The 14275-nt window shown below is 39.3% G+C and overlaps 1 protein-coding gene across 1 annotated transcript; it reads left to right on the top strand.

The window, feature by feature from the left end:
* The first annotated feature begins 10430 nt into the window (after positions 1–10430).
* On the top strand, positions 10431–13756 carry gsc (goosecoid). The gene is made up of 3 exons (XM_067480894.1): positions 10431–11018; positions 11871–12130; positions 13152–13756. Exons 1-3 carry the CDS (start codon positions 10703–10705, stop codon positions 13299–13301), a joined length of 726 nt encoding a protein of 241 aa, XP_067336995.1. The 5' UTR covers positions 10431–10702; the 3' UTR covers positions 13302–13756.
* Positions 13757–14275: the final 519 nt, after the last annotated feature.

Below are 14275 nucleotides of genomic sequence, written 5' to 3' on the forward strand. Positions count from 1 at the left end.
GGTTGAGTAAAGGTTTTAAAGCATTACCAGGCATTGTTTATTGCAAAAGATACGCTCACTGTAATGAAATGTTCTGTCGATTTCAGGCATGAAGTGGTTCAAATGTGCGAGATGTAGCAGGCGAATTCCAGCCATCAAACACACACAGCACAGCTCGCTAATAGGATGTGTTAAATACCCATATCCCAAACCCAGTAAATAAATATCTGCACAGACCTGTTTCTGCTCTGTTTTCCATTCTTAAAACAACATTTGTCTGTGTGATTAAAAACCATTGTAGTGATTATTTGAATTTCCCCAAAACCAACTCGGTAATTGAATTTTACACAGATTGTTGCAGTGAAAGCCCCTCTCTTCCTGAGTTTGGAATGGAGAGAGGAAGTATGGAAGTTGACCTTGTAAACTCCTGGGAGAGTGAACAGATCCAGAGAGCTGCAGGGCAAAGCTCTGACAGTTTTCAGCTGCGAGGGAATGTTAATATGTATTTCCAGGATTACTGAATTATGTATATGACAAATGTTTCAAGAAACAGCCAGCATTAGCTTCAAGTTCATGGGCAGAGTCTGGTCATCTCCATTCTCCAGTTACCCCTAATGATGGTAATTATTACATAACTCAACTGTAATGCTGGATTGATTCTCAGGGCTCCTGAATAACCCCTCATGCTGGCACGCTACACCAGTCCCCCTGGCTCCCTCCCTAGCTGGCTACGTTAAGACTGGCAAACAACTGCCCCTCACCTCGCAAAGGGGTCCCTGGAGCAGGCTTATGACTTGTGTGTCAGTGTTCCTGGGGTTAATACAAAAGCCATATAAATATGGGATTAAGAACCAGGCTTACACAACAAGGAAGAAAATTGAAAGTTTGGAGAGAAATATGCGGCTAATTCCATTCTGTCAACAGTGGATATTAAAGATTTTTCACTGCTCTGTCAAATTACTTGTAAATCACAATGGTGGCACTGTTAAAATCTGCTTTAATTTCCAGGAGCAAGAAGTGACCAAAGAGTTTAAGTGGGGTTTTGTCCCATATCAATCCTTCATAAGACCTCAAGGTTTTTAAAGGATTTCCATCATTTTGTTGAAAGGAATCTGCTTACTTCCTGTTGCATTAACGCACATTTTAACACATTTCTTCTTACATTATTTTGTGTTTCGTGTGTTTCTGTAACTCATGATCAATAGAGAGGAACCCGCAGTATTTCAACAAATGTACACCAGCAAGTACCGAAGCTTCCCTTCTCCCTACAGTGGGTAGACTTTGGCACCTGTACTGGATTAATGGGGGACCTCTGCCAGTAGCTCGACAGAGTTAAGCTTTTAGATTGAGTTACACAGGGGTGGGACCCATGCAGGCCAGGTGCTGGCTGAGTAATACCTCCCAGATCTCAACAATCTGGTTCTGTTTCAGGGTTGCACTGTGCTCTCCTTCCCCTGCTGCCCTGGGTCTTGGTGGTGTGCCATCACACTTGGTATTTATCAGGCCTCTCGAGGCAGGCTGCAAGCCACTGCAAGCCCCCCGCTTTTTAGTAGGGGGTATGAAGTTAACAGAGCACAAAGTATGGGCCAGGTTATACTATCAGGCCTAAGATGTACAATGTGTTGTCTGAATACATCAGAAACCAGAAAGATTGATAGTGAAAAGCCAACTATTATAAGAGGAGGCGATGTTATATTACCCCAGGAAGACATTCATAGTGTGGCTCTCGCTTATTTTCATAAAAAGTCTCTTGAGAAGGTTATGTAACAAATGGAAAAAGAGAGAAATAAAAATCCTGACTATTTCATAGCAGTAATGATGTAAAGTTGTTGTGTAAATGTTGGATCATCACATCCAGAGAATTAGTGTATGGAAACATCTAAGACTTTACCCTGGACTCAAACATCAATCTCCTGTGGTACAGTCCTGGGTTTTGTCACTTGACCAATCCACCCTACACAGACTTTGCTGCTCTATAACCATGACAGTACACTTTCTCCTTTGCTTGTGTCACAATTAATCCAGAGGTGCCTAACTATTATATACATGGAATAAAATGAAAAAATGATTTATTCATGTTTATTTAATATTACATATTACTGTTGGATGTTAGAACTTGATGGCTCAAACTGTCTAATCCTGTCACTTTTCATCAAGTTCCATATTCTAGTCAAAATTTCACAACGCCTCCAACATTTATGTCTAGATAAATAATTTGTGCCTACGCTTAAATATGTAACTGTCTCTTCCCATCTACATTTTAAATTGATAAAGGGCAGAGCAACATTCAATTGAATTCTATTTATCTATATTTAAATAGTGTCAAACAAAGTAATCTCCAGGCACTTTACAAAATAAAGTCAAGACTATACAGATATGTACAGAAAACCCAACAAATCCCCCCACGAGCAAGCCCTAGGCAACAGTGGAGAGGAAAAACTCCCTTTAACAGAAGAAACCTCCAGCAGAACCAGGCTCAGGGTGGGCGGCAACCTGCCTTCACCAGTTGGGGTGAGTGGAAAGTGGAGAGAGAAAAGAAAGGAGCAATAAAAGCAACAACAAAACATTAAGCAGGTTGGTAGAACCAGTAGCTGTGCACTGGAAGACACACAGCTCCAAAACCGGGGTCCCCTGCAGAAAAGAACAGAGAGAGGGAGACACAAAAAGACAACTACGGGAGAAAGAAGACACAAAGTTTATGTCATACAGTGGTGAGGTGTGGTGAGAGGAGAGGCATTTCACAAATGTTCTATAATCAAACAAAGGACGTCTGTTGGACGCAGTTACATAATGTAGACAAAAATATGGAAAAATTATTTTTCATGTTTATTTAATCTTTTTCACCTCCTGACAGGGGGAACTTTTCGTGATTTTTAAAAGATAAGATTTATGGCTGAGAAGATGAATGTTTGTTGTGGGAAGTGTCATTAGGTGTCCTCCAGTGGTGTGTTGAACCTTTGTGTGACATTTCAAAGTGTTTGCATGATCCAACATTAGTAGAATTTGTGCAAGATCGTCATCCAGAAGCATCTCATGTGTGATCATTTTAGGACTTGAATTATAAAGCATTTTGTGGTGTTAGGAGTGGTGACATGTAAATACAAAATACAATTTCACACACACTGTGGACATGTAAATGACGTTTTGAAGTGCAGTACAGTGTTGTGTTAAGACAGGGCTGAGGTTTAAATTCTAATGTGTTCAATCTATCCTGGCTGTGTTGGGTCTGACTTGTTTTGATAGAATAATTCTAGGTTCCATTATGTTCCTGCCACAGCCTGTAGAGCTGATTTGAATTTCTTATAATTCCAACGTGTGTTAAGTAGCACCTCTAAAAAGAGAGGGAAGTCAGAGAGCATGTTTCAGACCTTCTAATGTGTAAATGTGTTTCTGATTCCTAACATCACTCTTGGTCAGATGGCAGTGTGCATATGTGTGTGTGAATGTGTGTGTGTCATTGTGTGTGTTCCCTTGATCCAGCCACATGACTGTCTGTCTGTAATCAGTAATTACTAGGATTGGCTGATGGATTCTGGTTATAATAAATGATTGATGACCACTGAATGAAAGTGGCCAGGCTGTTCTGTCCTCTGACAGTATGACGTTAGCACTGAATTGAAACCATTTAAGTAGAAAATGACTGGACACAGGCGAGGGCTCAATAGCAGGTACCACACTGCCATTTTTGAAATGGACACGCTTGCATTTGCCCAATTTTTGAATTTTTGAGTAGTCATGTGTCTACTGAAATTTGAAACTTGCTTCTTCAGCTCGGGACTGTTAGGAAATTAATCCAAGTGCTAGGAAAACTTTAAGATGCTATATTCTCCTTTTTTTATCATTTGGGTTTTAACTTAACATAGTAAAAAATGCATACAAATAAATATCTGTTTTTCCTTCCATCTCTTCTTCTAACCACATGCTGTTGTCTTTGCAGTGCATTTAAGTGCCACTTGTTCACCCAGAAAAAAGGCAATGCGAGTCAACACTGCTGTTGATCTTCTTGTTTTTGGCTTGGTGTGTAAAAGCCCTCAATGCCAGCTGCTCCATGGAACACCTCAATACTCACAGGTCGGACTGGAAGCTTCCCTGTGCAACCACAATGTTTATGTGATCTAGGTTTTCTAGCAAATGAGATACCTCTCAGAAATGAAAAATACAACCAAAACAACAACAACAACCAAAACAACAACAACAATAATAATTATAAATACTGAGCCTGGTTCAGTTGGAGGTTTCTTCTGTTAAATAAAGGTTTTTTCTCTCTACTGTCACCTAGTCCTTGTTCCATGGGGATTTTCTCTAAAATTGACCATTTGTGTAATTTCTTTGTATTTGGTGCTTTTAATAAAACTGAACTTAATTTATTTTTAATTTATGAATTTAATTTTATTTATATTTAAATGCTCTTTACTGTGTGGTGTTATGCCTTTTCACATTGTAAATCACATTCCAACTAAAGCCAGTTTAATTAATGTTGAGTTCATTTTAATAATTATTATTTGCTCAAACAAAATGAACAGATCTTGTTCTTGACATGAACTTTCTAACACCCTGAATATTGATAATGATAATCTGCTTTGATGTGTTGATCTTATCCACACCACATTCATAATTCCTGAATAAACCGTACTTATCACGTTATCATATGGCAGTCATAGAAAGGAGGGGATTTCAATAGGCAACTAGACAACTACTTTAAGGGAGACAACTAGGATGATGATTAGAATGGTTACACTTTTACCTTTTACCATAATAAAAAAGTGCACGGTTAGTGAGATCCATTAATATTTTTATAGCTGACTTTTGTACGTTTTTTGATTTGGCATCATCCACAAAGGAAAAACTGAATTACAAGCATTCATTGTCAAAAAGCACCTCTTCTTTTCCACAAGGCAAAGGCCTTCATGTGAAAGCATTATTACATTTACAACTTTGCTGAACCTTCTGCATGAAGAACATTACTGCTGTTCAAAAACTATGTTTTGTGATTCGTGCTGTTTGATGTGTGAGGCAGACATTAAATTTGTGGTCAGGTTACAGGCACTTTGTGGTTTTCTTTGAGAACCAGACAGTTTTCATGGGGTGCTGGTGGGAATGATGGAGGGGGGGTTAAGGGTGGGTATGCCTCCTTGAACTGTATGTATATATGTATGTACACATGGCTTTCATTCTGGATTCAGTCCCAGCCTGATCCAACAAAATGTACCAGTGTAGAATGCGGCAGACTGTACATGACAGACCTGACATGTACAATAAATATAGATGTCTGCGGTGCATGTGTGTTTGTGTGTGTGTGTGATAGGATTGAAAAGGTCTGCTAATCTAGTTTTCTGTGTCTTATTTCCAATAAACAGGAAGTAAATACACAGATTCACACACAGGCCTGTCTGGCACCACATTCACATCTATTACTCACATTGACTGACACACACACACCTCCAGAAACAAAGAGAGCCTATCCCAGCTGTCATTGGAAGAAAGGTGGGGTCCACCCTGGACATGTCTCCAATCTATCTCAGTGCCAACACAGAGATGTACATAAACAGACAGTCACGCTACCATTCACACCTATGGGCAGTTTTTAGAGTCACTAATTAACCTAACATGCATGTATTTGGACTGTGGGAGGAAACCGGAGTACCCGGAAGCTCGGGGAGACCATGCAAAGTCCACACAGAAAGGCCACAGCTAGATTCAGCCTTCCAGCTGTAAGGCAGCCAAATCCACGTCATTCATAACTGTAAAGTTTAAAGGTCGCAGCACAACAAAGTGGGAAATAACAATAAACCTAATTAAAACAAAAATGAAAAGACTACATAGCCGACTATGCCATTTTTAAAGTTCCGAAAAAAACAAGGAGAATTAAAAAAAAAAAAGTCACTCTAAAGTCACTTCTGAAATGTTTCTGGGGGAAGTGAAACCATACAGAGGATGAAACTAAAATGTTCCAGACACAACATTATAGATCTGGCAGGATTGCAGAGTTAGAAGGCACTTTATCATGTTGTAATTGATATTTTCCTGAATTAAACCAAATAAAAAAGGTAAAAAAAAAAAAAGGAAGAAAAAAAAGACGTAAAAATGCAGGAGTCATCTTAAGACCCTTATTATTAGGGCCTGTGTCTGCGTGTTTGTGATGGAAATTTCAGCACCACCCCAGTCCAGTTGAACTCTCAATGGCTGTGTAAAAACCCAATCATTTGTGTCTTCATGAAAGGTCCAGATGCATACATGGGAATCCACTGGGACCTAAACTGATGATTGTCTGATAGTGTGTGAATTCTGTGAAATTTCCATCATACTTGGTGAGTGCAGTGTTTGATATTTTTTTTCTCTGCGCTTTCTGAAACTGACATAGAGTCAGTCGCTCTTTGTGCTGCAGCTGTCCACATTTGTGAATTTGTGAGAGTAAAAAGCAGAGTTTGAATTGCCCTATCTCTTACTTTTCGTTGTTCACATAGTTCACGAGAACAACCAGAACAACTGAGAGTGACACAAAGAATGCTTTCAAGGAGAGAAACTGTGCAACTCATCTCCATTTAAACAGGTTGTCATTGGGCTGACATGCAAATGTACAGATCAAATCAGGAGGACTGAACAGCAGAGCTGAACTTTCAAAATTAGTATATTAAAAGATGTCACCTGATTCAGCAAATGCTTCAAAATGACGTGACGAAGTGAGAAAGCATCGTAGCAGCCGTATAAGTGGTGCAAGATAAAAGTTAAGGGGGAAGTCAGAGCAACTAAATCCCTGTTTCCAATGCAGGAACTTTTCATGGAGACCAGGAACCTTTTTTCAGGAACTCTATGTGTATCCACTAGGAACCAGTCTCTAAATTTTGTTTGAAGGCTGTAGTTTTACCATCCAAGGCTTATTGGTCAAACACTGTGTAACATTTGACACATTTTTACATATATTTTGCTTAGACAACATGGCACATTCTATGTCCTGAGGTCTTAAAAGATTCCTTTTGCTTCAAAACTATTTGTACGATTGCTTTAAATGCACTGAAAGACTGATAGATTAAGGGGAATGTACAAATTGGAATTGGTTCAAATCCTTCTTCCACCTCCAAACACCTCCTTAGTCACTGTGTGAACTGGGTGGGTTTGCTGTATTGTCACTTTCAGTTTCAGAATGCTGCCCTCACAAAGGATGGGTTCACATTTTTTTCAAGTCTGAATTAAAACAGCAGTCAGGTGCCCATATGAAAGAGTTCTTTCTTGTTCTACTCATTCCTCCTATTCATACTGGCCATGGAGCGATCGTGTCCTGAAGTCCTTTCAGTGGAAGTGCTGGAGGCCAAAATCCACAGTCCTGGTTCTGTGAAAAAACGTTTTCATCTGTGTATCTAAAGCTAAAATGAGGGTTAAGTAGTCTGAGTTTATTAAATGAAGTGGTTATCGTTTAGAATTAATGTTTTTTATTTTCTTTTAACACGTTTCCTGTTGGGTTGCAATGAAATAATTTTTTCACCTAAAAAGTCTGAATGTAACTAATTTGAAATGTAAAAACCTTTTTAGAACACATCAATTACATAGTAACATCTTTATGAAAAGGAGGAATGGTTACAGCTAGCAAAATCTGTTTCAATGCTCATACGTTTGAAAAATGTGAACTTGTCCTTTAATGTGGAAAAGATGTGGCGGGGATTCAGATAAAGCAATCGGGTGAGAATTCGATTTAAAGCAATATGACACATTATAAATAGTAGCTCAAACTTCGAAGTGGAAAACGAAGCATCCAACTTCCTTCTATTTTAGACATGCACAACTCCATTAATCAGCTATAGGAATGGTGACAAAGGTTGTACATATTGATATAGAATTCAGATTCCGTCTATCTATTGGGTGGTTGTCTGACAGTGTGATTATGTGAATTATGCTGATGCTACTTTCTCCTGCAGTCAAATGTAAGAAGATATCAGTTTGAAAGCCTAGACAGCCCTCACCATGTATTTATCCTCTCTTGGAAGGATGCATTACAAGTCTCCCTATTTTATTTGCCGTATTTAACCAGGTTTTACAGATCAGGGCTCTGATATATAAAGATGCATCTACTATTGTAGCTTTGTGAGTCTTCAGCCTCCATCTGCAGCCTGATTGACACTTCTATTCACCTATAAGTGCTGCCTTTGCAGCACTTTTCCACAGCTTTTAATTTCAAATGGACGTTTCGTTTTATAGCAATTCCCTATGTTGACTCTGTCCTTTCACTGCTGCTTGGAAGTAAAAATACAGAAATAAATGTGAAAAATAATAACAGGATATGGCCTTGTTCTTTTTTCATTCCCTCTTTCCACTGGGCTAGAATCACAGTGTGACTGCATTACAGAAGTGGCTTTTCAGCAAGAAAAACATGTTTGCATATCAAAAGGCATAACAAGCAGGGCTTTTGTCAGGGTCATCTATGCAAGAGAGGACACAATCCATCTATGCTATACACAAAAATAAGAAGTTTTGAAATTAATTCTAAACCTAAAAATCCTGCTTTCCTTTTCATACCACAAATGTGCATAAATTAATGATACTTAACCTAAGGGCTAAAACAGCTAAATTCATTTATTAAAGTATAAGTGTTGAGTGAGTTAACAGAGAAAGTCTGTTTAATACCAACATTTATAAGCGTTTACAAACATGAAGAGCTGAAATGGGTGAAATGTCACATTTTGGGGTGGAAGCCTAAGCACATAAATATGATTTTTACACACGCAAAACCTATGGTTTAAAATCACATTGCAATTTTGAGAGTAGTTTTCAATTTGTCGTCTCAGGGAAATGTTGTGTAGTTAATAAAACAACACTATGGAAATGTGTTATAATTTAAAATTGGTGTATGTCTACCAGCAGTAATTAACACAGTAACATTTTATGATCTAAAAGGGCGTCCAAAGTTGAGAAATAACTCACAGATTCAATGACAAACAAAACTGAGCTTAAAACGTTTTACAGTTCTTGTTTTTTTCTTTATTTCTTTGTATTTTTCTGTTAGAAAGTAGCTACTAGGCCTATAATCTACAGCAGTTCGAAGTATGATATTTATAATTGGTTATTATTCTTATCAACCGTGTAAACCAGCTTTTAAAATGAATGTAATTTATATTTCCGTGCACTGGATCAAGCATGTGTAATTGATCAATTGAGCTGATTGAAGTCAGTTGCTTTAACGCATTGCTGTTAGACACTCAGCTTCACGCAGAGCTGTGAACCTGTGTCCGCACCCCTCTAATCATTTCCCATGTCTAAACGGCACATTTTCGAATCACAAACTTATCTCTCAGCCTGACACGAACATGTGTTAAGAGCTCTTTGAGTGCTAGATGCAATCAGTGAGTCACATTAAGGTCTGAACTGGGAATCCACGTTCCTCCACAGCAGCCAGCCCCCCGCCCCGCCCCGCCACTCCACCACCCAGCACCACTCAGCCCATGTTGATTAGCCGTGTAAATATGCAGTAAGTCCTCTTTTTTCAGGCTGAATGGAGGCGATAATGGGACGTTATCTTATCCCGGTCAGGGGGGAAATGTTCGGGGTGTTAAACCGCTGAGAGGGAGCCGCTGTCCGGTAGGAATCTGCGATGATCTGCTCCCTGCTGAGGAGTGAGCGCAGGCTGGATAATGAGATGAACCCCATATAATGCTCAATGGCTTCTGTCTGACATGGAATATGGATTTTAACATGGATATGGTTAATATTTATTAAGTCCTGTAGGCACAGAGACACACTAATAAAAGCGATGAATACAGTTTCACTGCACCTTTACCTGCACGGGTTGCCTGTATTAAGCTACAGGTCAACAGGTTGTTTAGTAATCAATTATGTAAGAAGTTGTACTAATGCGACATTAATAAAAAAAAATAATTCCACAATGTTAGGAAATCTATTTTTTCTAATACGTTTAGTTTCATTGGTTTCTCTCTTCGAGCAAGAAATTCACTTTTTACGAATTTTCTTGTGTAGGGCTACTGACAGGCCTTAAATTACTCGCCAGCTTTAACTCATGTAATTTGTCGTTACGCACAAAGTTGTTGCCGTTGAACTGCTTGTTTTAATTATGCCCATAAAACTTAATCCTCATTCCAAACTTGATGACTTAATTAAATTCTGCAATCTTTGCTACAAACCCGGTACAATGTGAAGAATGGGCTGGATAAATGTCTGATTTTGTCTGTGTTTTTAAAGTTTGGTTTAAGGTTTGATTTGGTAGTCAACGTTTATCAACGGACGGAAAAGGCCTTATCCGCCCCCTCATTGCAAACACTGAGGATAATGTGTTCCATACATTACGATGCGATCACTGACAAGCAAATAATCGGATTACTCTTAAGGAAGAGCCTCTGTGACCCGCAACAGAGTTTCCAAAAGTCTGCAAACAGTGCGGATTATCTTAATTGAATTAATTTTCAATACACAGATATGTGGCCGGCCATGGCGCGAGCTGCAGCAGCTGATCCCAGAGCAGTCCTTCACGACCGTGACGTCAGCGTTGTATAAAGCCAGCCCTTCTCTCAACTGGTTCCATTAAAACCACCAGTCCGCATCCCCGACAAGACCTCACGGAGTCGCGCATTCAGGAAAGACAAGCACCCACCAGAGTCATCATGACGCAGTTTTAGGAAACTTTTTCCACGGAGAACGGAAATTTTTCCACTCCAGGACATTTTGTGTTATCGAGCAGTATTCACATCCCCGACTTTCCGACTTGCAGCGCACCGGTGTGATGCCCGCCGGGATGTTCAGCATAGACAGCATCCTGTCCGGCCGACCGAACTGCAAGGAGCCGTTGCTGCTGCACCGCAGCGGCCCAGTGGTGCTGTCCGCCGGCCTCACGGACTCTATCTACAGCGACTACAACGGACTGTACTCAGCCACATGCGGGCCTTCTCCCCCCGGAGTTCAGCCTGTGAACGGGACCAGGTTAGGATATAACGGCTATTACTACGGACAGCTGCACGTCCAGGGCGCCGGAGCGGGGCCCCCGTGCTGCGGCTCTGTGCCTGGTCTCAGCCCGCAGCAATGCCCGTGCATCCCGGCAGGTAAGACTTGTCTTTTTACAGCTTTAAACTTCCGCGTCAGAGCTCCTGAGTCAAGACATTGACACACTTTAAAAACACATGAAAGCGTTTCAAATGTAAAAGCTGTTGTTATTGTGCGTTATTTGTATACATGTAAATAACTAATATAAAAATGATATTTTCTAAACACTAAAAGGTTTTTGGTAGTTACAAGCCCCAAAATGGATCCCAAATTCAGAGGTTGAAACTTTATTTTTGAGAGTGATTGTGATTGCATAAAGTCCCATTTTTTTCTTTTTGTTGTATTTTGCTGCTGCTCTCTGAGTTTGCAAAAGTTTTGCAAGAAAAATCATTCCGTGTAATCTCGCGTGTACAACAACATATTGCAATGTTTATCTATGAACTACAAAAAACGCAAATAATATTCCCAGTTGATCAGAAGCATGTGTCATGTCTTTGTCTTGTTGGTTTGATGACCCCAGTGCTGTTGTGGCTTCAGGGTCCACGATTAAAGTCATATGTTCGATAGTTTTACTCTAAAGTTGAACTGACTGAAGACAGTTTGAAACCAGAGTTTCGTGCATGAACTAAACTGTTTCCACTTAGAGTTACAAATCGTGACAGAGTTTATTTTTTATGCCTGAACTAAAATATTCACGTCCGTAAAAAGCTTTTTCCAAAGTTTCCAATTTTCTGTTATTATACGCATCAGCTGTAATCTGCATATACACAACCGAAGTCAGAGTTTCCAATTAGCCGCATAACTCACAAACACTGTTTACATGCAGGCTATACATGCGCTGTGCAACTTTAATTGTTTCCACCATGTGAACTCACCCGTGTGTGACGTTTCTGCTCTTTGCTTCACTGCAGGCTACGATAGCCCCGGCTCGGTGCTAATCTCTCCGGTCCACCACCAGATGATGTCCTACATGAACATGGGCAGCTTGTCGCGGACAGAGCTGCAGCTTCTCAACCAGCTGCATTGTCGCAGGAAGCGGAGGCATCGCACCATCTTCACTGACGAGCAGCTGGAGGCTCTGGAGGGCCTCTTCCAAGAGACCAAGTATCCGGACGTCGGTACTCGGGAGCAGCTGGCCCGCAAGGTCCACCTCCGGGAGGAGAAGGTTGAGGTAAGGAGCGCTTTGACTTTTCTTATAGTTCAGACTCATACTTTTTTTATTGTGCAAAACAACATTTTGATTCACCTCGAGAGGTACGCGTCAATATAATTTCATTATTATTAATATTGGCATTTTCGGTAACACTGTCCGACAGTGACAGCAATTTAGGTCCTTGGCTGTGTTTTTAAAGCTTATCATTGTAAAAAGTATTTTATAAGTTTTAGGTTTTATTTTTTGCTAGTTATTACTATATGAGGGCCTGTCCATTAATTTCACGTGTAAAATAAAAAAGTCAGCCTTCTAAAAATGCATATTTAGATAAATATAACACTGTACTTCATTTTATAAATATTATAGTGTCTATCCAAATGTAGCCCGCCTTAGAACCTATTTGGAAACCTGTACTAGAACAACCAAACTGGAAATAAAACAAGCTGGACAGTAAATCCGAATTACAGAAAATCCAAATGTGTTTTCTCGCAGCAGACAGTAAATCACATTTCTCTGTTGGTGTGTAAGAATAGAAATTCCATTCCTAAATGAAGAAAAAAATCACTGTGTTTCAGTTTCACACATCAACTCACCACACAATGAGTACACAAGCGTTGAAGTTTTAACAGTTCTATAAACTCTAACGTTTGACCACATCAGAAAACATTTACACTATGAAGCCTTTTCAATTTTTGAACATTTCACATTAATTGAGTGAATTTCTCCACGTGAAACGCGAAGAGAAGAGAAGAATGTAAGACATGATGTAAGAGGAGCGAGAGCCTTTGGGCCCAAACTGCGCAAATGGTTGACTTAATTAGAGGCCTAATGACCGAAATTATTATTAATTAATCTTCAGCCTAGAAACAGAAGAATGGAGTGTTCTGGTGACTGTGCGCGTATAATTCGGGTTGTGGAGAGCAAAGCGTCGCACTAATCATTCCAACACAGACAATAATAAAGGATGTGAAAAAACCCTAAAAGCTTTAAGCTTAAAATTGCTAACCCTAAGCTTAAAATTGTGCTTTCTATCATGTAGGTTTGGTTCAAAAACAGACGCGCAAAGTGGAGGAGACAGAAACGGTCTTCATCAGAGGAATCAGAGAACTCTCAGAAATGGAACAAATCCAGCAAAACTTCCGCGGAGAAAACTGAGGAGAGTAAAAGCGAGGTGGACTCGGACAGCTGATAGTAAAAGCCACTTAACACGGCCGCATGTGTGTGTGTACATATATAGAAAGTGATGTGGACTCAACTACATGCTGGTGATGTGATGAACCGTGTTGCCATGTTGCACAGTTGTACATATCGACATTCTATTATGGATTTTGTGTCCGCTATTTATATTTAATTTAAGTTGTTTTTTTTAATGTTACGCACGCCAAGAGACGTGAAGGCCGAAGGACTGACTGACATGTCTGAATATATCTTAATGTTATATGTGACATTTTTATGGATATTAAATGTTGTAATTCTGCTCTTTTTTCCCCGTTGTAACGTTTTTCATCGCGCGGCACAGCAGCACCACAGAGATGTTGTGAGGAATAGGTCGTTTTTTTGTTATTTTATTTTGCAAAAATAAGTAAACCTGCGTAAAAAGACAACGACTATAGGCTACATTAAAATGTACATGAAAATCATCAACACGGTGTCTGATTTCATTATTTCTTCGATCTGGAGATATATTCTATTTATTTTGGTTGTAGTCAAATACATTTAAAACGGAGATATATGATTGTTTAAAAGCTTGTAATAGTGACAATTAATTGAAGGGAAATGGTGATTTCAAAATAAATATACTTACTCAGCATTAAGGCAGAAACCAATAATTTGTAAATATTGGTCGCTGATAATTGTCATCTGATATCACTTGACGCGTCAGGGTTTTATAAGTTGAATAAGTTCACCATATTTTAATGTAGCCGAGGTTCTGGGCAAAACCCTTTGTCCTGCTTGTCACAGTATTATTCTGATAGTGTGGGGAAACCTTAAAAACCCTGAAGAAAAAACCCAATGAATATTGAAATAATATTATTAAATAATAATTTATTTAAAAAAAATAACATAATGTTAGAAATTATTCTATGTGGTATCTACAGAAATGTGTTTGGGGTATTTGGATTATAATTATAACCACAATCATTTATTTTATTCCATCTATAC

This window comes from Channa argus, chromosome 16, assembly GCF_033026475.1.
Source record: "Channa argus isolate prfri chromosome 16, Channa argus male v1.0, whole genome shotgun sequence".
Lineage (NCBI taxonomy): Eukaryota > Metazoa > Chordata > Actinopteri > Anabantiformes > Channidae > Channa > Channa argus.